The sequence below is a fragment of the Oncorhynchus gorbuscha genome, linkage group LG13 (assembly GCF_021184085.1).
Source record: "Oncorhynchus gorbuscha isolate QuinsamMale2020 ecotype Even-year linkage group LG13, OgorEven_v1.0, whole genome shotgun sequence".
Classification (NCBI taxonomy): domain Eukaryota; kingdom Metazoa; phylum Chordata; class Actinopteri; order Salmoniformes; family Salmonidae; genus Oncorhynchus; species Oncorhynchus gorbuscha.
The window spans coordinates 78,382,886-78,410,161 of NC_060185.1; the positions used below are offsets into that span (position 1 = coordinate 78,382,886).

Genomic DNA, 27,276 nt, shown 5'->3' on the forward strand with positions numbered 1-27,276 from the left:
ACAGCTAAGGGCTGTTCAAATGCACAACGCAGAATGCCTGGATAAACCCCTTAGTCGTGGCATATTGGCCATATACCACACTCCCTCATGCCTTATTGCTTAATTAATTAATGGACTCTATTCTGTAGTGCTGAACCTGATGTTCTTAATAAATCCCAATTTATAATTAGAAGAGTAAAAATACCAGGGCTTTCAGTCAATCAGCATTCAGGGCTTGAACCACCCAATTTAAAATCTGTTTTAAATAATGGTGTTTTACAGGATAAATATGCACAAATTAAGCACATTGTGTGTCCAGACCAATGTACAGCAATATGTTGGAAAATCACATTGTGATCAGTCATCATCAGTCATGTCAATCCATCACAAGTGTGTGCGCCTGCATGACAGCGCACGTGCACACACACACACACAGGTAATGAAGCATACACTCACACTAACCTCACAAACTAATATAATTATTTCCTGAAATCCACCTAGGAAACTATATGCACCAGTAATAATATATAAACTATTGCACTTTTGTTTATATACAAACACTGTATGTACCACTTTTGAATGTTCATTAAAACAACCATTTTCTAAATCTACAGAGGATATACCATTATTTTTCATACTTAACTTTTAGATTGTGTTTATGACACAGAGGCAATTACATCCAACAAGAGGAGTTCTTGTCATCTCACTGAAATGTGAGCAGCATTTTATAAATAAGATCTTCCACAAAACAATGCAGATGATTTACAAATATATAATTTACACAAGGCGAACACCATGGTTTACAGAGTAAAATCCAACCATGTCCTGTCATGTATTTTGTGTTGTACTACAAATACAAATGTTGACATCCTCTGTGTGCAAGTACACATAGCGGTCGAAGAAAACATTTTGACAAATACAAACTACAAGACAAAGCAGGGACGAGTACAAACACATGCCTATAATGTATGTATGTATACACTCTTAGAAAAAAGGGTTCCAAAAAATGGTTTGGCTGTCCCCATGAGGGAACCGTGGAAAGGGTTCTACATGGAACCCAACATATTTATTGAAACGGTTCTCCCATGGGAACAGACAAAGAACCCTTTAGGTTATAGATATAACATTTTTCTATACGAGTGTAAGTTGGCTGTTATTCAGCTTGTTTGGACAAGATAAAGATCCTATGAAGACATTTCACGTGTCAAAGCAGTTCTTCATGGCAGTCTTTTCTGTTCTACAACAGACAGTTGAGTAAGGCTATAAACATACAGCTAAGATGAATTATCATACCTTTAAGCTGCTCCAGTTCAGATTTACATTTTTATCCATTGTCAAGGTTAAAAATAGCAAAAGAATTGTTCTATGCCAAATATATTTCAACTAGCACTACATAGGTTTTCCACAAAAATACGGTCTTGATATGCATCACATGAAACCGAATGATGCTTCAATTAAAGATGTTATCAACACAAAAATATAAATCAGGAAAAAATATACTTTTTGGGTAATTGGTCAATTTCACAAATGTAGAGTGGCAGAAAAACTGAAATTCCTGATTGATCAGGTTAAATCAAAGTTTATTTTTTCTAACTAACATCTGTTATTAATGTTATTATTACGTCTTGAAAGTAATGGGAAATCACAGTTGTTCAAGCAAGCTGCTATTTGGCAAGTGAAATAAAACTAGTTTGTCCACAGTACCTAAACATCTAAACCTTTCCATTTAGAAGGGCACTGTGTGGAGCACTAAGAATGCAGAAGCTATATTTTATAGTGACATATTCCTTGAGCAGACTCTAAATAAAGCCAGCGGTTCATTTTACATTCAGCACATTGTTTTTACAGATGTTGGATCTTACTTTGAACAGTATTGTCGTAGCAAAATAATCCTGCAGCAACAGGATTTGAAAGTCCATAATGTTGCTTGATCGGTGGTTGGGCAAAACGAGGCTACACGAAAAATGCAACACTGCTAATATAACTGTGTGTTGGTGTGGGTTTTTAGTGAATTTATGTAAATCACAAAGCTCATCTGCATTTCCTGCGGCGCAGAAAAATTCTCATCAACAAATGAGTGATCTAATCAAGATTATAAACTGGGTAGTTCGGCTCCTGGATGCTGATTGGCTGAAAGCCGTGGTATATTTAAGTAATGATGCCCGAGAAGTCAGTGTTTGGAGGATATATTGACACGGGTGTTGCTAGGCCCGAGACAAAGTCGATATATCCTCCAAACACCGGCTTCGAGGTCATTATCGAGTCTATACAACGGGTTACCAACATGTTCAAATAACGATTTACATATTTTCATTAAAAACGTTATTTTCATAAATGTATTCATACTATTTAATCCTTCCACCTGATATAGTCCCGACATAAATCTAGGGTTACTACCCAAGCCGGCTGGTTGTTCGTTCTATTGGTTCAGTTGCCAGAGACGCGATCCAGTCGTTCAGTGTTTTTGTTCTGTATCTATTGGCACGACCCAGTCGTTCGTTCCTAAATGGTCCATTGCCATACTGCCTGGCAACGTTCTTATCCCTTGCTTGCTAGCTAGCCAACTATGACTAACTTACAGTCAGAATAACAGTAAAGTAGCTGCAATTGCATAAGCAGTTTTCTAGTGACATTTATTTGGATACATCAATAACAAGGAGCAAATGAGGTGCGATTTCGCCTGGCATAGAAAATGTGCTCACTCGTCAGGACACTGTTGTTCAGAGGAGCTAGCCAACAACACAGCTAACACAATCACTTCCAACTGAAGCTGGAAAGACTGCAAACTAGCTGCACTTAGTTTTGTTTGAACTTTTTTCAATTTACATTTATTTGTACATATCCATAAAAAGGATGCCAGCTGATTCATGACTGTGACTGACTAAGAAACACTGCCTGCCGGTCTCATCCCGACACATTCACTATTATGGGACAGCTGGAGATTGAATTTGATATTGAAACAATGTTGCAAATGTCAGAGAGACAGATAGCAAGGTTTACAGTATACAAATCTCTGCTGTTGAAAATCAAATGTTAGTCTAAAAGAAATTATGTCTGTATGTTTTTTAATAGTGGAGCTCAAGTTTATAAATTGCTTGGCTAGGCTGATGAGAAAGTGGATTGTGCAGTCAGATGGAACAGAGTAAACCCGGTGGTAACTTGTGGAATAGACACCGGCTGGAATGCGGTTTTAACCAAACAGCATCCATGATTAGACTCGCATGTTGTATAACAGACAATATAAACTGGGTGGTTTGAGCTCTGGGAGAGGGGGTAGTGGGAGGTGTGGACAGTACCACTTAGAGCGATAAAACTAATCCTGATATTTAGCATACAGATATCGGACCTTAATTTGCGCCAGTTTCACACAGCAGGAAAATAATCCTGCAGCAACAGGAATTGTTAATTGTTATGCGATTATAATTCATGGACATTCTTTGTAGGGGTTGATACATTTTCCGTTACGGAAAAGTAAGTCTGAAAGTGGAAAATACTAGCTTTAGAAGCCTTTTTAAATGTCGAAAACACTACAAGTTTGCAGGAAAGTTCCTGCAACAGGATGATCAAATTAAGATATGGCATCTGTATACACAACAGCAGAGGGAAAACACATTCTATCATTAAAAATACATTTTGGAAAACAGTGGTTTATGTATATTTTTCTGTTATAGAAACCAACTTATCATATCTATATACAATCAAATGGTCCTTTAAAGAATAATTGACAATGAAGATAGTGGAAAAAAAAAAGTCAAAATAGTAACAGTTTCTCAAAAATAAAATAAACACTGACAAATGTGTTTAAACTGCTGAGGTCCCATTTCCTTTCATAATAACTTTCAGCAGGTGTCTGCTGTAGCCAAAGCTGGTTACTACTCAACAAATAATTCAAGAAAATATATTAAATACTGAAACCAGGAATATACTGTGGGGTCGCTGTAAATTTACATACTGTACATACAGAGAGATTCTCATATAGAAATCTTAAAATATGCCGCACTTGGTCCGATGACCCTAAAAACCTATAAAAAAAGGAAATACTGTATTACAGCCTTTCTGAAGACTTGTGCGTTGAGAGAGCAAAGGGAGGAATCAGTGTGTGTGTGTGTTCAGCAGAAAGAAACAGGCCAGCTCAATTCTCCTGCTCTGGCTATGGGCCAGTGTGTTGGGGCAGCCTGCTGGTCAGAGGCCCTCACTGCTGTATTCAGCTTGTGGAGGGGCAAGAGGGAAGGTGGGGGGAGAGGGGGTCACTGCACCACACAAATGGAGCTGCGCAGGGGGTTGACTGTCCTCGCCACAGGCTCTTGACTGTAGTTCACGATATCTGCCTTCACCACACACTATGGAAACACACAGACATGAAGACAGACATAAACAAAGGCAAAACATGAGAAAGTTGCCTCCATACTAGAAAATCCATCTGATTTATTCACAAATTACCCAATTTAAGATTAAATTACCTAAATGATACTACTAAATATTTTTCATTTGTTCTGGCATAGTCCAGAAATCTATATGGACAACTTAAAGCAGACCCCAGGTCTTCCTTCCCAGGCCCCAGAGCTTACTTGTATAATTCAAATGCATTAAATTTGTCCGATTCAGAAAAACATGTAAACTGAAGTATGGAAGCTAATGGATGAATGTTGTGGTAAAAATAAAGATGGAAAATCTTCTCTACAGTAAAGATCTGATCTACAGTAAATACAGTAATACACTTGAAGTCGTAAGTTCACATACACTTTAGGTTGGAGTCATTAAAATTAATTTTTCAACAACCACAAATTTCTTGGTAACAAACTATAGGTTTGTCAAGTTGGTTAGGACATCTGCTTTGTGCACGACAAGTCATTTTTCCAACAATTGTTTACAGACAGATTATTTAACTTATAATTCAAAGTATACAAATTCTAGTGGGTTACATATACTAAGTTGACTGTGCCTTTAAACAGCTTGGAAAATTCCAGAAAATTATGCTAATTGTCGGAAGTTTACTTACAGCTTACCCAAATAAATTCCTGACATTTAATCCTAGTAAAAATTGTTTTAGTTCAGTTAAGATCAAAACTTTATTTTAAGAATGTGAAATGTCAGAATAATAGCAGAGAGAATGATTTCTTTCTTTCATCACATTCCCAGTGGGTCAGAATTTACATACACTCAATTAGTATTTGGTAGCATTGCCTTTAAATTATTTAACATGGGTCAAACATTTTGAGTAGCCTTCCACAAGTTTCCCACATTATATTGGGTGAATTTTACTTTGCTTTAACTTCCTGACTGATGTTGCTTCTTACTTCTTGGGATGTTGCTTCAATATATCCACATAATTTCCCTCCCTCATGATGCCATCTATTTTGTGAAGTACACCAGACCCTCCTGCAGCAAAGCGCCCCCAAAACATGATGCGGCCACCCCCGCGCTTCCCGGTAGGGATGGTGTTCTTCAGCTTGCAAGCGTCCCCATTTTTCCTCCAAACGTAACAATGATCATTATGGCCAAACAGTTCTATTTTTGTTTCATCAGACCAGAGGATATATCTCCAAAAAGTATGATCTTTGTCACCATGTGCAGTTGCAAACCATAGTCTGGCTTTTTTATGGCGGTTTTGGAGCAGTGGCTCCTTCCTTGCTGAGCGGCCTTTCAGGTTATGCCGATATAGGACTCGTTTTACTGTTGATATAGATACTTTTGTACCCGTCTCCTCCAGCATCTTCACAAGGTCCTTTGCTTTTGTTCTGGGATTGATTTGCACTTTTCGCACCAAAGTACATTAATCTCTAGGAGACCGAATGAGTCTCTTTCCTAAGCGGTATGATGGCTGCGTGGTCGCATGGTACTTGCATACTATTGTTTGTACAGATGATAGTGGTACCTTCAGGCATTTGGAAATTGCTCCCAAGGATGAACCAGACTTGTGGAGGACTACATTTTTTCCCCTGAGGTCTTGGCTGATTTCTTTAGATTTTGATGTCAAGCAAAGAGGCACTGAGTTTGAAGGTAGACCTTGAAATACATCCACAGGTTCACCTCCAATTGACTCAGAAGCTTCTAAAGCCATGACATAATTTTCTGGAATATTCCAAGCTGTTTAAAGGCATAGTCAACTTAATGTATGTAAACTTCTGACCCACTGGAATTGTGATAAAGTGAATTATAAGTGAAATAATCTGTCTGTAAAAAATTGTTGGAAAAATGACTTGTGTGTCATGCACAAAGTAGATGTCCTAACCGACTTGCCAAAACTTTAGTTGGTCAACAATAAATTTGTGGAGTGGTTGAAAAACGAGTTTTAATGACTCCAACTTAAGTGTATGCAAACTTCCGCGTTCAACTGTAACTCAATTCCCACAATTAAAATACAATGAAAACAGCTACCATTGCCACCACAACCACTTTATAAGATGCTTTAATTGTGATTTTACACCAGGCACTAATAGATATATTTCAGGAGATAAATACATCTATGTGTGACTGTGTAAACATACTTCCAATTATTGAACAGAACAGATTTTGCTCTGATTGGTCTCTTGTCTAATGGGGGCTTCGTCCTGAGGGTAGTCCACCAGCTCAGCTTTCACGATCCTCTGAGCAGCATAACACACCACCACACCAGCAGAGAGATGGAAGGAGACAAAACCAGGCAGGAGAGAGGGATAGAAAAGGAGATGCGTGGGTAGAGGAAATGAGGTGTGGAATGAAAAGAGAGAGAAGACAGGAATGAAAACAAAGGTGCAGACGGGAGGTACAGTTGGTTGGAATGGAGGATGGGGAAAGGTGAAGACGGGGTCGTGGAGGAGACGGAGAGAAATGAGAAAGACAAATGGATTTAACAGAAGAACATACTAACAACATTTTCCCGGGTAACACAGCCAAATGTCCATGAACAAGATACATTTATGAAACATTTCTCCATGTACAAATGAAGAACACTCATATATTAGAATACTCCCAGCCTGATATGAATGGTGTGCCAAAGTATTAGTTGGTTTATCCATAAAGATCTGGGAGTGAGATTTTACATTTGTTTAAGTTTAAGCCACTAGTGTGCACTTCACTAGTTTTTGGGTGTGCGTTTTTGGGTGTTGAGTAGCAGTAATTGGGCGAACGGTTTCTGAAATTACAGTTAGACCTCAGACCTGGATTGGGCAGTGAGCAAAGAGCAGAGATCGTGGTTGTAACCCAGGCACTGGTTGGCTATTCTGATTAACGAGCTGCCGATGCCTGGTGTCGGACCCTGTGAGTGATCAGCGGCCCCAGTATCTGATCTTCCAGACAGGGGACCATGATGGAGTGGGCTCCCAGGCCGATAAGATCTTGTCAGGGTCCCTGACCCCCATGTACAGCTCTCTAAACCTGACAGCTGATAATCAGGCTGTCCTGCCTCCCAACAATAACCTGGAGCTGCCCTTGACCTCCTTCCCCAAATCCATTTGGCTACAAATCAGAACATCACTCCTCCCATTGATAACACTGCACCACAACAAGATATTTTTGGCAGACAATCACCCCCCCCCCCAATTAATTTTTATCTTTACTTCATTTCTTTCTACTTCTATTTTCTTTGTCTGTGTCTAGCTCCAGTGAATGTTGAGGCCTTCAACTAATGTAGCCTAGAAACCTGACCCATTCGCTATCCAAGATGAAGATACACCATTGAAGTGGGATAGTCTTCACTCCACTAAAATATTACTTATTTTATGTATAAACATTTATTTGGACTTGCATCCCTGAAGTGACCCATAAACATCGTAGATTACGTCTCTGCGACAGGCTAGGGCGGTCATGAAATTGTGTCAGACAGTTATTGTCATACCATGAGACGGCAGTCTTTTTGCAACTGACCATTAATAAACAAACTCATTTAGCATTTCTAGGTCTCCACGCTTACAAGCCACATACAAGCCACTCATGTGCGCCTTCGGAACATCTACATTTTAAAAAGTTGAATAAATCACCATCACAATAAATCAATTTATTTTAGGCAGGTCTAAAGAAATCTTATGGTAAGAAATGTATTTCAGAAGAACAGAATACGAGTTCGTCTACTGTATGTTACATTCCCCGACTATGCTCCATGCCATAGGCTGTAGGCGTATTCATTTAGCTAACAAGATATGGCTAGACTGCAAACTCTCCTTCCAGACCCACATCAAACATCTCCAATCGAAAATCAAATCAAGAGTCGGCTTTCTATGCCGCAACAAAGCCTCCTTCACTCACGCTGCCAAGCTTACCCTAGTTAAACTGACTATCCTACCGATCCTCGACTTCGGCGATGTCATCTACAAAATGGCTTCCAACACTCTACTCAGCAAACTGGATGCAGTCTATCACAGTGCCATCCGTTTTGTCACTAAAGCACCTTATACCACCCACCACTGTGACTTGTATGCTCTAGTCGGCTGGCCCTCACTACATATTCGTCGCCAGACCCACTGGCTCCAGGTCATCTACAAGTCCATGCTAGGTAAAGCTCCGCCTTATCTCAGTTCACTGGTCACGATGGCAACACCCATCCGTAGCACGCGCTCCAGCAGGTGTATCTCACTGATCATCCCTAAAGCCAACACATCATTTGGCCGCCTTTCGTTCCAGTACTCTGCTGCCTGTGACTGGAACAAATTACAAAAATCGCTGAAGTTGGAGACTTTTATCTCCCTCACCAACTTCAAACATCAGCTATCCGAACAGCTAACCGATCGCTGCAGCTGTACATAGTCTATAGGAAAATAGCCCACCCATTTTCACCTACCTCATTCCCATACTGTTTTTTATACTGTTTTTATTTATTTATTTTTCTGCTCTTTTGCACACCAATATCTCTACCTGTACATGACCTGATCATTTATCACTCCAGTGTTAATCTGCAAAACTGTATTATTCGCCTACCTCCTCATGCCTTTTGCACACATTGTATATAGACTGCCCATTTTTTTTCTTTTTCTACTGTGTTATTGACTTGTTAATTGTTTATTCCATGTGTAACTCTGTGTTGTCTGTTCACACTGCTATGCTTTTATCTTGGCCAGGTCGCAGTTGCAAATGAGAACTTGTTCTCAACTAGCCTACCTGGTTAAATAAAGGTGAAATAAAAAAATAAAAAATATGCTTATAAGTCCCAGGCCATTATTTTATATATGTTTTTATAGTATAAATAATATAATTGAACTTAGCTGAATAAAATAGAAAGGATATTTTTTCCATTCCGGGTCAAGTGTGAATATGAAGTAGCTATGTTGAGCGTAAAAGTAATCATTTGAAACAGGTCCTATATGCAAGATTTAGAGTTATTTGGCAACTTTAGTTGTGAATGATACAAACCTTAGAATGTCAAACATATATGGGCTACATGATGCGACTATAGGCTATTGATGATTTGAGAAAGTCTGTTCATTTTTCAAATCATGCCGGGTAGACTACTCTGGTTTTATAGCAGAGCATGTGCTTAATATGAGCAACAATCAATACCCTGCTTTCACACAGGATTACATAAAGAAATGTCTGGGCTTATAAGAACACCTATTTCACTCCACATATGTTTGAGGAGCACACTGTGTGACAGAGCACTTGAGAAAGGAATGAAGGAGAGAGAGGAAGAGATGGAAATGCACAGTGGTGAGATATTCTGTAGCTAAATGTAATGTGTCAGCCTATTCATTATCAAAATATAAAAAAATGCCCCATTACTAGGCTATTCAAAATCAAATACAAATTCACTATAAGTGTAGGCTAACTCCGTAAACCACCCTGCACAATCAATGAATCAACAGCATCGCCTAGGCCTATAAGTTCTCTCCCAGACTCATGGATTGACAGTTTGTAGTATATCATAAGATAACCAATCCATCCAGTATGCATAATATCACAGTCCAAACTCATAATTTAATAGTATTTGTTTAATTTAATTTATTTGTTTAAATAAATACAAATTCTGCTGTGTGTAATACACAATAGGCTATGTATTGTATTATGGCACAATCATTTTAATATAGTTTTTTTTCAGGCTCATAAGCCTATGAGTATGTATAAGCTCTAATACAGTATGTGTATGGGTGTTTTGAATGAATCATCACATTAGAAAGCGCTGTCCATTTTGTTGTGTTAGGCTTTGAAACAACATCCACAATAACCATGTTTCCCACTCAGTTTCAACCTGTTATTAAACTTTTCTTCAAATTGATCGATCACAATGAGGCGAGTTTCAAAAGCACGATACTGTTTTGATGATAAGTGTTTGATGTGATTTTCCATTGCATTTGTATTTATGTCAGAATGTCCAGAGTGCATAAGAGGAGATTACCATGACACTATGGTCACGTCAAATTTTACTACGGTCATGACTCATGACTGCTGGTGTGACGGTAATACAGTCACCTCAAAAGCCCTAGATCAGACCACTCATCCAGCTTGTTTAGCTTGGATTAAACCACTTGGGTTTATTGAGGTAGCTATCATGGGAGGTGACAGAGGGGAGCGGAGATGGACACCTTCATTAGCCTGTCTGTTGACAGCAAAAGAGGCAGGGTGGGGGTGGAAGTGTGTTTGAGAGTTGTCTCCTAGCCTTCGCTCCCATAGTCCTCTCCCTTCTCTTGGGGTACTGACCTCCCCATAGCCCCAGCCTCATCAGCCACTCTCTAGCCAGCGTGGCACCGACCAGTCATATCACAAGCAGGATGAATGCCTCTGGGGGAGGTGCCCTGAGTAATCCCATCTCTGTCACCAGTGACGGGGCCACCTGGTCTGGCTGGTTCACAGAGGCCGAGCTCGGAGGGAGATAAGCTCAATAAATCAGAGGACGCATCCTAACCTTCCCACCCTACACTGCCAACCTCTTCACCTCTCACCTCACGCACGATTGGGCTCTAACGTCGTCAATGTGGCTGTATTTACAGATGGACAGTCGCAGGTACAGTATAACTTGAGTAACAAGGGTCCTGTGACCTGGCACATACTGTTTGACCTTGTGTACATGTGTGTGGTTATAAGAAACCATCCAAACAATGGCAACATGACTTGCTACATAATTTACCCTTCGCTAAGCCCCGACCCAGAATTTTGGGCAACCAATAGCATCGCTCCAATTGATAGGAACGGTCATCGATTCCGACACCTTGGGCAAGCTCACGTTTGAAACACATGAAAACCATGGGAGCATTACAAAAACTGAGTTTTCATTCAAAAACAAATATTTTAAAATGGCTAAATAATTTAACAGTGCACCGGGGTACTGGTACTGTGATCTGAAATGCAGAGCCTGGTGGGTTATTTTTCTAATCTGAAATGATACATTTGTTATATTGTTTGCTAGCTCAGCTGGTTAGCTAGCTCTCAGTCTCATTGACCAGCCAATGTTAACCCTAGCTAGTCACTGTATAGCTGCCAGCCAGCCAGCCAGCCAGTTAATATAACTTTTTTTTTAATGAATATTACCTTGCTGCAGTGAGCTCCAAAAGTATTGGAACAGTGACATATTGGGAGGCTTTGCACTCCAGTACTTTGGATTTGAAATGATACAATGACTATGATGTTAAAAATCTTTAATTTGGAGGGTATTTTCAATCATATCGGATGAACTGTTTAGAAATTACAGCACTTTTTATACTTAGTCCCCCCATTTTAGGGGACCAAAAGTATTGGGACAAATTCACTTATGTGTATTAAAGTAGTGAAAAGTTTAATATTTTGGACCATATTCCTAAAACACAATGATTATTGTGACTCTACAAACTTGGACACATTTGCTGTTTGTTTTGGTTGTGTTTCAGATTATTTTGTGCCCAATAGAAATGAATGTTAAATAATGAATTATGTCATTTTGGAATTACTTGTATTATAAAAAAGAATAGTCTAAACACTTGTACATTAATGTGGATGCTACCATGGTAACCAATAATCCTGAATGAATCATGAATAATGATGAGTGAGAAAGTTAGACGCACAAATATCATACACTCCCCCCAAAATGCTAACCTCCCCTGTTATTGTAAATGATGAGAGGTCAAATCAAATGTTATTGGTTACATACACATGATTAGCAGATGTTATTGCGAGTGTAGCGAAATGCTTGACATTTCTAAGTGACCCCTAACTTTAGAACGGTAGTGTAAGTAAAGGGATGGAAAAATAATATATACATATAAATATATGGATGAGTGATGACCGAGCGACAAAATGCAATAGATGGTATAAAATACAGTATATACATATGAGATGAGTAACGCAAGATATTTAAACATTATTAAAGTGGCATTATTAAAGTGACTAATGATTCATTTAGTAAAGTGGCCAATGACTTCTCTGTATGTAGGCAGCGGCCTCTCTGTGTTAGTGATGGCTGTTTAACAGTCTGATGGCCTTGAGATAGAAGCTGTTTTAACCTCATAGTCATTGTATACTTTCAAATCCAAAGTGCTGGAGTACAGAGCCAAAACAAACAAAAAACACTGTTCCAATACTTGTGGAGCTCACTGTAAATTAGCCATGTTATGAATAGAACTCATCTGCTGTCAACATCAGGATACGATTTGAGAGCACTAGTTAGCTCCAAACGTGGTTAGTAACTTTGGCTGCATGCTAACAGTGCATTCAGAGCCATCAGGTGGCTCGACACACTACAACCTTCATTTTACCAGGTTCCTGTGATTGAAATGATCGCAATGAAAGTCCACCACAACATAAAGGAGTTTGATTTAATTGTGTATTAAAAACACAGTTTGAGATCATTGTGAGGGGATTTCGCCAGTGGTTAGAAGGGGGAATGTTGTCTGAGGTTGCAACAGTAACCAAGGCGGGAAGGGCTTTGCGAAGGGTCAATTCTCTCTGGGAAATGTGAGATAAAAGGCCTAATGGCTCACCTGGGACTGCTCCATCTCTGCTTTATTGAGCTTCACCCCCAGAATCTCTGCAGCCACTCTCTGAAATGCCAGGAACACCTGAAGGGAAAGCAGGGCATGAAAAGAGGAGAGATGAGCAGCAATACATCTTCTTATTGGTAAAACATCAGTATTTCAGTAGCCATTTTTATTATATATATATACACATATGGTGCGTGTGTGCCACTTTTGATGTGATTTACTAGGTAAACCAACTCACTGAGTCTCCAGACTTGGCAGATACGAACTGACTGATGAGGCTGTTCTCTTGGCAGAAGCGCTGGTGTTTGTCAGCCTTCACTGTCCTCATATGCTCAAGGTCAACTGTGGACATAATGTCAGCAAATTACACAGATAGCAAGATTGACTTGACACAAGGTTATACTGTACAGAGACAGGGCGAACCTCATATCTGGACTTGCACAGAAAAGATAAGGTTTACACCAGCTCAAGATAGACTCAGGATTTGCCTGCTATAGATAACTAGCAACATACTTGAATTATTGTGTGTCACATTCAGTTTTTCAGAAATACATTTTGAGAAGGTCCTTTCAGATGAGGAAGTGATGAATTCAGAGACCCCTGGCCTCCATTTCCAGGTGTGATTAGCCTACAGCTCAGTGTCACACATTCCATAACTCAGTCCTGGTACAGTTACACCCTGAAGCCTTGCACCTTTATATCTACCTCCACATGACCCAAGTCAAAAGAGCCAGGCTGTGGTTCTTCAAACACAATACATAAATGACCAAAGACTTCAGGCTACCCTGAAGTATGGCTGTCTGCTGAGAGAAAGCCATGAAATATCACGTAATGACATATTGAATTAAATGAGGCCTTTAAGGTGCACACATGGGTCTAAAACCTAGGTGTGGCTGATTACGGCATGCGCACAATGACAGAGACCATCTTTCTAGCCACTGTGCCTGCGTCTCCGTGCATTTAACCCTGGTGCAGTAATACCAGGAGTTTCACTTCTCCCCTACCTCAATACAGGGTCACACCAAGGTCACAAGGGAAGGTCACCTGGGGGTCTCGCTGCTGAAAGCAATAGCTTCCCTCTTTATTTCTGGCTTTGTCTGACAAGGCGGCCACGCCCGGTATCTGGTGCATACGTGTCTATGGGAGCTGGAGGAGGTAGTAGGCTACTGTATGGTGTTGCATTTCTCTCGCCCCCCCAAGTTTAGCTCTTTGTGTGAAGCTTCATTCAAGCTGTCAATGTTTTCTGCCGTTCTCATGGCCCTTGGGTTAGGTGTGTGTGCGCGCGCGCAAGGTCGTAATCTGATTACAAAAAAACAAACTGTAATCAGTTACGTTACCAGCTAAATTATTTTAATCAGATTACAGACACTTTTGAAAAATGCGAAAATTACTTCTAAGATTACTTTTAAATTCTGAATGGATGTTGGCACAAAAAAAACAGTACATTAACACCTTTGTATTTTCTCAATGACATTCAATTCAGCATTGAAAAAACTTGCAAGTTTAAGTTCGTTCCCCCTGAGGGTCTGACCACAAGTCAGAGACCACTATGATACTTTTGATGGATCCTTTTTGTCTTCTTCTAATGCCTCTTAAGGGGTAAGTAATCCAAAAGTAACAAAAAGTACATCAGATTATGTTACTGAGTTTGGGTAATCCAAAAGTTATGTTACAATTTTGTACAGGTAACTAGTTGGTAACTTACACATATTACATTTAGAATGTAACCTACCGAACCCTTTGTGTGTGTGTGTGTTCTAACAAGCAATGTAAAGTGTCCTCCAGTATCATTAATAACATAGTAGGTCATAGTGACCCAAATATAAATGGCCAGTCAATCTATAGCAACACACAGCCATCCATAGCTATTTCAGAGAGAAAGGCACATTTTTTACATTGTTTTGTCATTTTTATGTCATGTGAATCCTTCTAAGAATGTTGACACCACATAACATGGAAAAGGTCATTGTATATGTCATGAGGTATGAGTCCGGAACTTAGACAAACCTTTCTGGTCCCCTTGGACACACACATACAGACATCAATTATGCTACAGACCAAAGCAGGTTGTCTCGTCTCTCCGCATGCATAAACATGGCTATCTTGGAGAGGTCAGCAAGTTATTAATTCCCGTCACTAAGAGCGGAGGTACCCGCATGCTACCAGAAGTAAACGATGCTAATCCTTTGGATCCTGAACACTTGGGAGGGGTTATCAATCATCTGTCAGAGTCAGATTAGCCAACATTAACAGACTGGGGCCGGAGAGTGGCAGGGCACTAAGTAAACCGGACCATGGGGAGAAGTGAAGATGAAGTAATTAAACCCAGTGACTAAGGTTTCTCTGTGCTGTCATGACTGACAGGGAATACAAGGAAAAACAATCATTGTCTTCTATTGTTGTATAGTCATACATGTGACAGCTAACACTCTTCGACCTGTCATGGATGAAAATAAAAATATGTGTTCAAATAATTAACATACAGTTCTAGTATACAATACTAGAATACATGATTTGATGATTTGCAGAAACAATTTTTAAAAAGGCTGGCTAGGTTAACCAGTGATGCTTTTGGTAAGACATTGTGTAATGTAAGGACAACAGTGTTTCCCCTATATTCATTTCGCAGCGGTGGCCCACTGCTGCTAAATTGTGGCCACAGATGCATTTTTATATACACTACCGTTCAAAGGTTTGGGGTCCTTGTTTTGAAAGAAAAGCACATCTTTTGTCCATTTAAAATAACATCAAATTGATCAGAAATACAGTGCAGACATTGTTAATGTTGTAAATGACTTTTGTAGATGGAAACAGCAGATACATTTTTTTAAGGATTATCTACATAGGCCCATTATCAGCAACCATCACTCCTGTGTTCCTATGGCGCGCTGTGTTAGCTAATCCAAGTTTATCATTTTAAAAGGCTAATTGGTAAATAGAAATCCATTTTGCAGCTATGTTAGCACAGCTGAAAACTGTTGTTCTGATTAAGGAAGCAATAAAACTGTCCTTCTTTAGACAAGTTGAGTATGTGGAGCATCAGCATTTGTAGGTTTGATTACAAGCTCAAAATGGCCAGAAACAAAGAACCTTCTTCTGAAACTCAGTCCATTCTTGTTCTGAGAAATGAAGGCAATCCCACGTGATAACTTGCAAAGAAACTGAAGATCTCGTACAACGCTGTGTACTATTCCCTTAACAGAACAGCGCAAACTGGCTCTAACCAGAATAGATGCTCCACATACTCAACTAGTCTAAAGAAGGCCAGTTTTATTGCTTCTTTAAATCAGTACAAGTCTTCAGCTGTGCTAACATAATTGCAAAATGGTTTTCTAATGATCAATTAGCCTTTTAAAATTATAAACTTGGATTAGCTAACGCAACGTGCCACTGGAACACAGGAGTGATGGTTGCTGATAATGGGCCTATGTAGATATTCCATACAAAATCAGCCGTTTCCAGCTACAATAGTAATTTACAAAATTAACGATGTCTACGCTGTATTTCTGATCAATTATATGTTATTTTAAATGGACAAAAAGAACAACAACTTTTGAACACGATTTTAAACGGAAAGTCGTTGCTCAATGACTGGAAGGTTATGGAAACAGCTAGCATGTTCCCATAGACTTGTTCACCCCCCCCCCCCTAGTAGCATTGAACCTTCCCCCCCTCACACTTGCCCCAACTGCAAAAAAATACTAAATCCTTTGGGAGACACTGGATCAGGCCCAACTCTGTCAGCCAGAATGGCCTAACAAAATGTAACTTATTACACAAAGCAATAGACAAAATGTTTTATTTAAAAAAACCTGCTCCATAGTTACTAAAGACTAACGTATAGAATTTGTGACCCAATCCTAAGACATGGGAGAGTAGGCATGTGTTATTTTGCTCTGGCGGTCGCAGGGAAAGTTAGGTTATCACATTCCCTCACAGGAATACCAGAGAACAATCCTAACCCAGAGACTCAAAGTGCCTCCCTAATGAAAATAAAACATGGTCTATGTATACATTTGGATTAACAAATTGGACAATTGATTATATTTTCATGCTTGCCAAGAAAAGACTTAATAAAGTGCAGTAAATGACTACACATAAAGTATAAAACAATACTGTATTTAATAATATAGGAATGCAATGATTGATATGTTAAGGCATAAATTCATGTATTTTTTGTTCGAATTCAAATTGCCAGAAATAAGAAATGTTTTCAATCTTGCGAGGAGGACTGCCAATGACAACAAGTAAAAATGTAGAACAGCAAATACTGTTTAAAATTGCCAAAAACCACAGTTTCTCTCCCAAACAGATTCTAGCTTCATGTGTCGTCGGTCTGTGGACACTGAGCTCACGAAAAGCCTACAGTTACGGCGTTTCTTTTTATAACCCGTGTTAATGTAGCCATTTCCACTTATCAGTTTGAAACGATCTTCCTCCGCTGATCTGGTTTCTCTCCTTTCCTGACAAACTGTACGTCACGTTAACTACCCCCAGGAAGTGACTGCAAACACGAAATCAACTGTTTAGGCCTCCTAGCACATAGAGATAGCAGAATGGATCATCACTCGTCAAGACCGATGACTCCATCTCAACCCAGTCACCATGAGTGTTTACTTTAAAAGCCAGTTATCATTGTGGTGAATCTCAAAACATTTAGAGGGACAAATACATTGGAAGAAATCATATGTTAGGTCAGAGCCAAAGGGAGATATATAAATGATAAAGATATATGCCCGGACTAGTTTTAACTCAGTTGTGTCAAAGTAATACAATGAAGGGACTTTAGAAAGTCAAGTTAGTTAGCAGCCTATAGGCTAAACATTAAAGAAATGTAAACTGCCTTCCTCATTAGTAGATTTGGAGAAACACAATGAGTGCCCATGCTAATTACACTGTTTTCCTCTGATAAACAATACCCTTCAGATTTGGAATAGGCCTATAGATTTCACACATTCCCACTAACAAAGGTGTATCACTTCACAGGAGACAGTGAGTGAAGTGCTGTGTGGTCCCCAGCGTCATGGCTTTTTAAAAACACACAGTGATAGCACAGGGACTTGTTGCACTGTTCCACTGCGTCGACTGCTGGGGACCAAGTGGAACATTTAATCGGCGAGTAACTGCCAGCGAATAAACTTGACATAACACAGTTAATCGCCGCCAGCCTCATTTAAAACAAACAACTGTAGGAGCATTGGGGAGAGTTGAGAAAATGACTTGAGGGGGGTCCGGGGGGTCATACCCCCCCCCCCCCCTAGTGAAAGTTGCAGGGTTTAATAAAACCAGAGGGAATACCTCTCACTTCCAACATTACCTCACTGTGCCTTGCAGACCCATCAGTAGGGGGGTTTCCTTTCCCTTCATTATCATCCACAAATTCACATTGAGCTACTACCCTTGCTGCTGGATTTTGAGAGTTGTCTCTACTCCAGGAGTGTATCGAACTAAACCGTAGCCACACCCAGACCACAATCTCTCACAGTACTTGGTGGTCTCAGACAAACTTTCCTCTTCAGGCCGACTCTGTATCCACTGGAAGAAGACAAGAACAGGATGAATCTTCAATCTTCTCACAAATCTGTGCTGTCCTCCCCTCACACCTGTACTATTATAAGGACTTATGCTCTATTATTGTGTCTAAGGTGCCATTACTATGATGGGTGACAGAGGCCTGATATCAAAGAACTAGGCAGCTTTATTCATCCTCCCTTTTGTTGGCATAGGGAATGAAGGAGGTATCCTGGAATACGGACCACCGGAACACCCATTATGGTAGATGTGCAGCTCAATAAAACAGCTCAACTCAACAGTCCACAGCATGGCCAACTGCTGGGTTTTGACCTCTTGGGTCATGTTCAGTAGGGGTTCGTATTGGACAAGTTCAAATGCCTCCCTGTTGCAAAACATTTCCTTCCTACTGAACACAATCAATGGATTATGGATGTGTACTGGACTGATGCCAAAATAAGAGTGAGAGGTGTTCAGCTGAGTAGACACCAACACCATCCTCTAATAGTGTGTCTGAGACAGGCTCATGACATCATGAAAGGATTCTGCTGCAGCTGCACTTTTTCGTGGGATTTATTTTCTCTCCAAATGTGATATAGAACCCAGGTTAATAGCAAGTGACATTTTATTTACTGTTAAACTTACTGTTACTAGACGTGGAAAACTTCTACAATCTCACAAACGTATTACAGAAAGCCTTCTCAGTGTAATGTTTAATGGCTTTCGGCATCGATAGTGCTTTTTGTGCATGAAGTGGCCTGTAAAATTAAACTGTAACACGAATTCATGCAGCACAGTTCACCGACTAATACCCTACTGGTTTACGTGACATGAGCACAGCTCATAAAAAGCGCAGAGTTGGGAAACGCAAAGAGCTTTGGTGCTTTGAAATTTGCACGAAGAACAACATGAACTTACCATAAATGTCATGCCATATTTCACCAATCAAAACAGGATAACACGGCCACTGTTTGGCTCCACCAACAAACAGCTATGCTTTATCCATCGTCATTCTACGATTTTCATCTTTTGAGCAGAGTGAAGTGTTAAGGCCCGTTTTAGGCATTTGCTTTTAAGTCTTGCCTCTGGAACACCATGCATTCATTCAGAAGCCATGCAGTAACCAGGGCTTGGGAGTCCAAAATGCTACTCTAGTGCATTTTTATTGGGCTTACACAGTCTGGGTATTGTTTAAAGCAAGAACTGTTTATTTCTGGAGGAATGGGGAAAAAAATACTAGATTGATGTTACAAAACATTAGTATGTCAATGAATTACTGTTTTTGGAAAATAATGATTTTTTTTGCTAAGGAAGTACATCTAAGGTAATGTCGACAGGCCTACACATTTTAGTGCACTATATTGCCATTTTGTGAAGCCACGTGTTTGATTAGCTTGCTCATCAAAAGCAAGAACAAAATCTCAGATATTCAATATTACCTCCATTTATAATGTCTAATTTTCAATGGTGATTTCATAGTTATCAAAATCTTACATGCATTGAGGGGCCAAAGGACTGAATCTGAGTCAAGTAAAATAAATGTTTCATATCAAAAGTCAGTAACCTCAAATGGTGAACAGTAATTTGTGTCAAAGTACAGTAAGACTTGAGTGACTCAGCACTATTATTATTATTATTATTATTATTATTATGGAGGTATCAAGAGAGTGCAGGCCAATGAGGCGTTGCAGCCTGATGTCGTCAGGGTGAGCGTCATGGTGAGTGTCAGGGGGAGTGGGGCATTGGTGGAACCCTTGGGAAGGGAGGAGGGGTCCTGACAGAGACAGAGCGCTCTTTGTGCTTCGGCGCCCCTGCCCCGGTGGCCTGAAACGGTCCAGGACCGTCAGGGGACCAGCTTTCCTCCGGGTCCGAAGTGTTCTGTCGACAGCTCATTGATCACAGCTCATCTTGTCACCCGACCATTCCTCCCAAAACACGTGCGGACACACACGCCCACGTCCCGCTTGTACACACCCGTCTCACACTTTCAAACATAATCAGCTTCTCTACAGTGACCCGTAAAACAACATTGAGCGTGGTCTTCCTCCCCTGTGAGTGGGTGTAAAAACAGTAAAGTGTCCAGCAGTAGCCAGGACAGTGGAGGTGGGGGCGGACTGGGGAGTGTGAGGTTGTCACTGCCACAGTAAAACACGGGGGCAGTGGGCCTCGCCGGCTGGGTTACCGGGCTCTGAGGACTCGTGAAAGTGAACAAAAGGCCCAGTTCTGAGCCAACCGCACAAGACGCTGCCCAGGGTTTCACTGGCCAGGTCCTCGGAGCTCTCCTGTCGCAGTTAAACTAAGTGTGCTTTTATGGGCGAGCTGTAATACTCTGCACTATGAGCCATAATAATCATACAGGCCACTAGGAGCCTTCATAATAACACACAACCCATTCCCATAAGCCAGTGCTTCCCAGTACACCTAACAGCAGACATTTTTGTTGTAGCCCTGGACAAAAAACCTGATTCAACTTGCCATAAGCCAAGTCATAATCATAGGTAAAACTATGAGGCATCATTCATTATAGCTGTCATAACCTCCCTTAAGCCAGAGCAGGTGTATTTTGTGGCTTTTGGCGAATGCTTTCTAATGATCTGAAGTCGCTCTGTTGCTACTGCCTGTAAACACAGAGTCTAGTTCAAGAAAAGTGAATGATGGCAGGCCGCATGTGACAAATTGATTATTTGCATAATGGCCTACTAGAGCTCTGATTGGCTATGGCGCACCGGTCTGTGTTGAGTCCGATCCTGGACAAGACAGATGTTTTTATTAGGTTTTATTTACTGCCGTGTCTATTAATTGTCCAAATGCACGGCCGCTTTCCGACTCTATATTGCTATAGAATTTTCCCTACTGCCTTAGTATAACATGCTGACCACAGCAATCGCATCAAGTGCGCGAGTTGCAAAATAAAATGTACCCATACATGTTATTCAATCATTGCACCCACACTGCTCGCGAGCGTCTTCGTGGCCAGGCGCTAAAATATAATTTTGTTCTATTTAAGACGCTCAACGCGCTGCAAGTCCAGGATTTCCCATCTCCTCGTTGTTTTTTTAGGCACATATACCCACGTGCCATCACCTCATTGGTTTTTAGGAGCATATACCCTCGTGGGTGATTGAAAGACTAACTGAGGTCCGCACTCCAGTCGGTTGTAGTGATGCACCGTAAAGTTGGTTGCCAACCGCCATATAAAGTCCAAAGAAGAAAAAGAAGTGTGAAAGGAGGAGAGATGATGAGAAATTAATTCGGTTTACCGTTTTATCTGTAGATTCATTGTCAGAGTAGTGGGTCTTGTGCATTTCAGGCAAAATAACAACCTCATGTGTATATACCAGGACAAATTAGCTAGCAACAGCAAGCTAGCTAGCTTAATTGCCATAAATGTTTAATGCTTTTTGACCTGTCCCCAAATTATTATAATTGGTTCAGAGTTTGTTTTGATATTTCAACCTGCGTGTCCTGATCGCTTCTGGTGTGGGTGAACAAAATCAACGCGCACGTCTGGTTTGGACAGCATGTTAGTCATTCCCAAACATTCTATGAAAGATGAAAGCATGAACATGCGAAAATGACCATGTCTACTAAGTGCTCATGTAAAAAAGGCATCATATTCTTCCTGGGGGTGTACATGAACAGATTTTAATAAGATTTCATGTTGCTAAAGTGCTCAGTTCCACTTTAAAGATTGAAATGCAACACTGCAAAATAAGAACGAAGGAGGTGCTTTCCATCCCACTCTCAAATAACAGTCAAAAGCATAATATTAAGCTAAAGGCTCTATTAACGTGATGCTAGCGAATCCAAAGCAGCATCGGCAAGTATCCTATGCTGTGTAAGCTTAGTCCAGGCATTCCTCCATATCAATGTTGTGGAGAAACCAAAGAAATAAAGCGCAGTTTGACCGTGATGATGGTTCCAGGCTGCCGTTGGGTCAGGTGGCTAAGCTGTGCTGCGTTGTGCAACTTAAATGGCCCGTGACTTACCACACAAGAAGGCATCCGAAGACTGATCATCTACTGCACGTGCAACAATATTTGCTTTATGGATGGCTAAAATGAATGAGGACTTTTCATTTTACTTCAGGCTCGGGACAGAGTAGGAGAGATGCGTGTACAGGTATGTTTTCAAATGGCCGCCATATTTCCATTGGGTGACTGGCTGGCTGGCTTATCTGCAACAAAGTGATAAACCTTCCCATTCATCCTCAGCCTCCCACTGCGTCATAGTAACCTGAATCTCTAATTATCACAGATAATTATTTTGAGCCAAAAGGGCCTGCTGCTTTAGCTAATGCAGTCGTACTTCGGATTCGATACAAGAAACATCCAATCTGGCCAGTGTTTCCCTATAATAAAATGGGGGAAAAAAAACAGGAAACGCTGGACTTGGTGTATACTGTAAACATTCCTAATCTTTACCCAAGCATGCACCATCCCTTACTGGGATCTATAGACTGTATATATAATGTTTTACAGTGTCGAACCTGCGGTCACCCTCCCTGCAGCGCTACACAGACACTGCTGACGTGTACATCTCCTATATCTGGGGGAGGGGGGGCGAAGGACTGGGCTTTTGTCCCACCACATGTCTATTGTGGCTAAACCGTCCCCTCGGGGGCAATTAGGGCCTTTTAGTTTGTTGTAAGAGGACCTAAGTACGAGCGGGCCAAGCCAGGAAAAACATTTTTGAGCTAAACCAAAAACAGAAGCGCATTGAGCTCCTCCGGGCTCCTGGACTTCTGAGCATCTCTATTAAGAAATGTGCAGGCCTACACAGAACAGACAGGAACTGTGGCAGCTTTACTGGGGCAGGGGGTTGAGGGGAGTGGAGAGGAGGAGGGGGAGGCCTCCACCACGGGCCTTGCCAAGAGGGCAAACAACTCCGTCCGGACAATGTTGGTGGAGGAGAGAGACATTTTATAACGACAACTGAGTTTAGAGATGTTATACAGATGTAGGATCTTAATTTGAGCCAGTTTGCTACAGCAGGAAAATAATCCTGCAGCAATAGGAAATATAAATTATTATGTGGATTTATTTTTTTGTAGGGTTTAATACATTTTCAACAAGGGAATAACTAAAATCTCAAAGTGGAAATTACAAACTTCAGAAGCTTTTATAAACCTCATATACACTACAAGTTTTACATTTCTTGCATTGCAGGAAAGTTATCCTGCAACAAGGTGAGGAAATGAAGATCCTACATCTGTACGAGAACCGAGTTTTGAGAAATAGACATTTGAGTTTTCACATGGCCGAATAGATGGCAGTGAAGAATGGGATGGGTAGCGGTATGTGGAAAGGTTTGACGTACCATGTAGAAGGTAAACACGCATGTTGTTTGACACACATAGCCAATGAAGACATTACTGTAAAAGGCAGGGAAAGAGAACATGTTCATTCAAATTTCCCGAAAGATAGTGTGTAAGTACAGGGCTGAGCGTGTGACTGAAAGAAAGATAGAGCAACGCGTGTGAGAGCGAGAGAGAGAGAGGATAAAAAGAGAGGAACAGTCTCTCGGTGCAGGAGTCTTATCTCCCAGCCAGAGGAGGGATCATGTCCCATGGAGAGCCAGCGTGGATCTGGAACATGTCCCATGGAGAGCCAGTGTGGATCTGGAACATTTCCCATGGCGAGCCAGTGTGGATCTGGAACATTTCCCATGGCGAGCCAGTGTGGATCTGGAACATTTCCCATGGCGAGCCAGTGTGGATCTGGAACATTTCCCATGGCGAGCCAGTGTGGATCTGGAACATTTCCCATGGCGAGCCAGTGTGGATCTGGAACATTTCCCATGGCGAGCCAGTGTGGATCTGGAACATTTCCCATGGCGAGCCAGTGTGGATCTAGAACATTTCCCATGGCGAGCCAGTGTGGATCTGGAACATTTCCCATGGCGAGCCAGTGTGGATCTAGAACATTTCCCATGGCGAGCCAGCGTGGATCTAGAACATTTCCCATGGCGAGCCAGTGTGGATCTGGAACATTTCCCATGGAGAGCCAGCGTGGATCTAGAACATTTCCCATGGCGAGCCAGCGTGGATCTAGAACATTTCCCATGGCGAGCCAGCGTGGATCTAGAACATTTCCCATGGCGAGCCAGTGTGGATCTGGAACATTTCCCATGGCGAGCCAGTGTGGATGAGGCAACAAAAAAAAGTGTCAGAACCTCCGTGCTAAAAGGCATGAGTGATGAGGAGGGGTTAAGAGAACTGAACCCATTTAAGTCACCCAAATAAGGGCTGTGGGAGCCCATGATGGATGCTCCCAGAGCTCCTAAGGGATAGTGATATCGAAGGGGAATGGGTGGGTGGGAAGGGGCAGGGGTCCAGTGGTCCCCTCTTAATAAAAACAAATCGGCTTGATAAACTGCAGAATAAAAAGAGGGTGCACAGTTCCAATGTCAGCATAAACATGCCACTTGTTAAATACATTCAATAAATTATTCAGGTAATGACCAAAACACAGTATTTCAAGGTTTTAAAAAGGGAGAGTTCAGTGATTTAGCATTTTTAAATTATTTGTTTCCTTACATTAAAGCAGTCTTTGGACAAGGAGTGATTGCAATCCACACTTGGTTTTGTTCAACTGGCCAATGCAAACAATTAGCAACAATAGCATGTCGGGATAAATTCCTCATGTAAATCAATCTTCCACGTTTAGCATGTATCAAATGTCATACCATAATCACCTCTTAAATGGATTGGGTTACTCAATTAATTGGTTTAAATTATTTGTAGATTATTTATTTTGGACATTACATTTAAAACATACTACACGGGAACATGGATTTTGATCAAAAAATGTTAATGCTGGAAATTGTTTGCAGTAGCTAGTTTAATTAACGAAACAAATGAGTGTATTGTAGTCACTCCTTGTTCAGAGACTGCATTCAACCTAAGGAAATAAATATATAAAATCAGTGAACTATCCCTTTAAGAGGATCATGCAACATCACAAAATATCAAATTAAAAAAAGTTGCACTTGATCAACTATTTACAATACATTGACTTAGCTAGCACATCATTCATTGCATAGATAAACTATAGAGTAGGGTATGACATTCGACACAATGGCTGTGTAAAATAAATACAAATACTGAGCTATATTGTATGCTCAAAAAAAATGGGAAATTATTTTATACTAATACAATTTCTCAGAGAAAAATATTTTGTTTAGCAAGTAATAAAACAAAAATTATCCAGAAGTTATGGGTCAAAATGATTGACATGCCAAGATTCTTATAAATAAAATAGTCTACAGTTGAGTATTTGGTCCCATATTCCAAAGCACGCAATGACTACATCAAACTTGTTGGATGTTTGCTGTTTGTTTTGTTTGCATTTCAGATTATGCTGTGACCAACACAAATTAAATGGTAAATTACGTATTCTGTCATTTTGGAGTCACTTATTATAAATAAGAATATAATATGATTCTGAACAGTCCTACATTAATGTGGATGCTACCATGATTACGGATAATCCTGAATGAATCGGGAATAATAATGAGTGAGAAAGTTACAGAGGGTCAAAGTTCATACCCCAAAGACACGCTAACCTTTTATTTTTTTATTTTACCTTTCTAGGCAAGTCAGTTAAGAACAGAACGACAGATTTGTACCTTGTCAGCTCGGGGGTTACTAGTCCAACGCTCTAACCACTAGGCTGCCCTGCCGTCCCATTACCAATAACATGGGAGGTTAGCATGTCTTGGGGGGAGGGGTGGGGGGTGGTCTTTGACTCTCTGTAACTTTGTCACTCATTATTCACAATTCATTCAGGATTATGCATGACATTAATGTAGAAGTGCATAGAAACATATTATATTCTTATTTACAATAAAAGTGACTCCAAAATGACACAATACATTAATGGTAAACAATTTCTATTGGGCACCAAATAATCTGAAACACAACCAAAACAAACAGCAAATGCATCCAACAAGTTTGTAAAATCACAAGCTTGATGTAATCATTATGTGCTAGGAATATGGGACCAAATACTAAACTTTTGACTACTTTATTTATAATAATTTTTACAGATGTCAATTTGGATCTGCCTTTGAGAAGAAAAAAAAGTATTAGATGTGAAACAAAATCTTTCCCTAAGAAAATGTATTATTAGAAAATTCTATCATTTCCCAATTTTTGGGAGAATACAATAAAGCTCAGTATTTTGTATTATTTATTTAATACAGTCAATATTGCACATTTTTAAATCAAGGGGGTCTATAATTTCAGACCCCACTATACATCCTTATTCACTATATCCAACATAACAACAGATGATTAAATCTGCAAGTTCAAAGCCCTTTAGGAAGCTGCAGCTACAATAGAAAGACCAATTCTAACAATTAATGGTGCCATCGTTCACTTATAAGTGAAGACCTAATATATCATGAATTCACAGAGCGTGCAGTGTGACACCTTTACCTACACGAACCACAGGTCTCAAACTAGCCCAAATACCACCTTTAAGACTATCAATCAGTAATTCAGAAGTTGTATGACAGTAAAACAAAAAATATAAATATTTTGAAACATACATTGAATAATAAAGGAAAACAATATCTGGATAAGTGAGGGAGACTGCATGCATATGAAGTCTACTGAGTACCATACGGTGTAACACTGGGCTGTGCTGTAATAAACAGTTATAGTATGTTTAGACAGACCAAGAGTTGAGCTTCTTCCATTACCCATGTGTTCCTAGAAAAACCCACCCTCTGCAAGTGTTTGAGGGTCTATGTTTCTCTGTGTGTGTGTCTGTCTGTGTGTGCATAGTTGTGTTTATGTGTGCACGTGCGTTTCTGTGTGACTGCGTGCGCTTCTGTGTGCGTGCCCGCGTTTCTGTGTGAGTGCGTGCTTTTCTGTGTGCATGCGTGCGCACGTTTCTGTGTGCATGCGTGCGCGCGTTTCTGT

The 27,276-nt window shown here is 40.4% G+C and overlaps 1 protein-coding gene across 2 annotated transcripts in view; it reads right to left on the reverse strand.

The window, feature by feature from the left end:
* Window positions 1-735: 735 nt before the first annotated feature.
* Window positions 736-27,276, reverse strand: part of LOC123993560 (ras-related protein Rab-28-like) — a 67,584-nt gene continuing 41,043 nt past the window's right edge. Inside the window, exons 5-8 of one of the 2 annotated variants that reach the window (XM_046295851.1) lie at window positions 13,075-13,178; window positions 12,837-12,914; window positions 6,468-6,566; window positions 736-4,319 (exon numbers count right to left, since the gene is read on the reverse strand). In XM_046295851.1, coding sequence (XP_046151807.1) covers window positions 6,474-6,566; window positions 12,837-12,914; window positions 13,075-13,178 — 275 coding nt within the window. In that variant the 3' untranslated portion in view covers window positions 736-4,319; window positions 6,468-6,473. The remainder of the gene's footprint in view (window positions 4,320-6,467; window positions 6,567-12,836; window positions 12,915-13,074; window positions 13,179-27,276) is intronic. The other variant, XM_046295850.1, reaches the window with a different exon arrangement.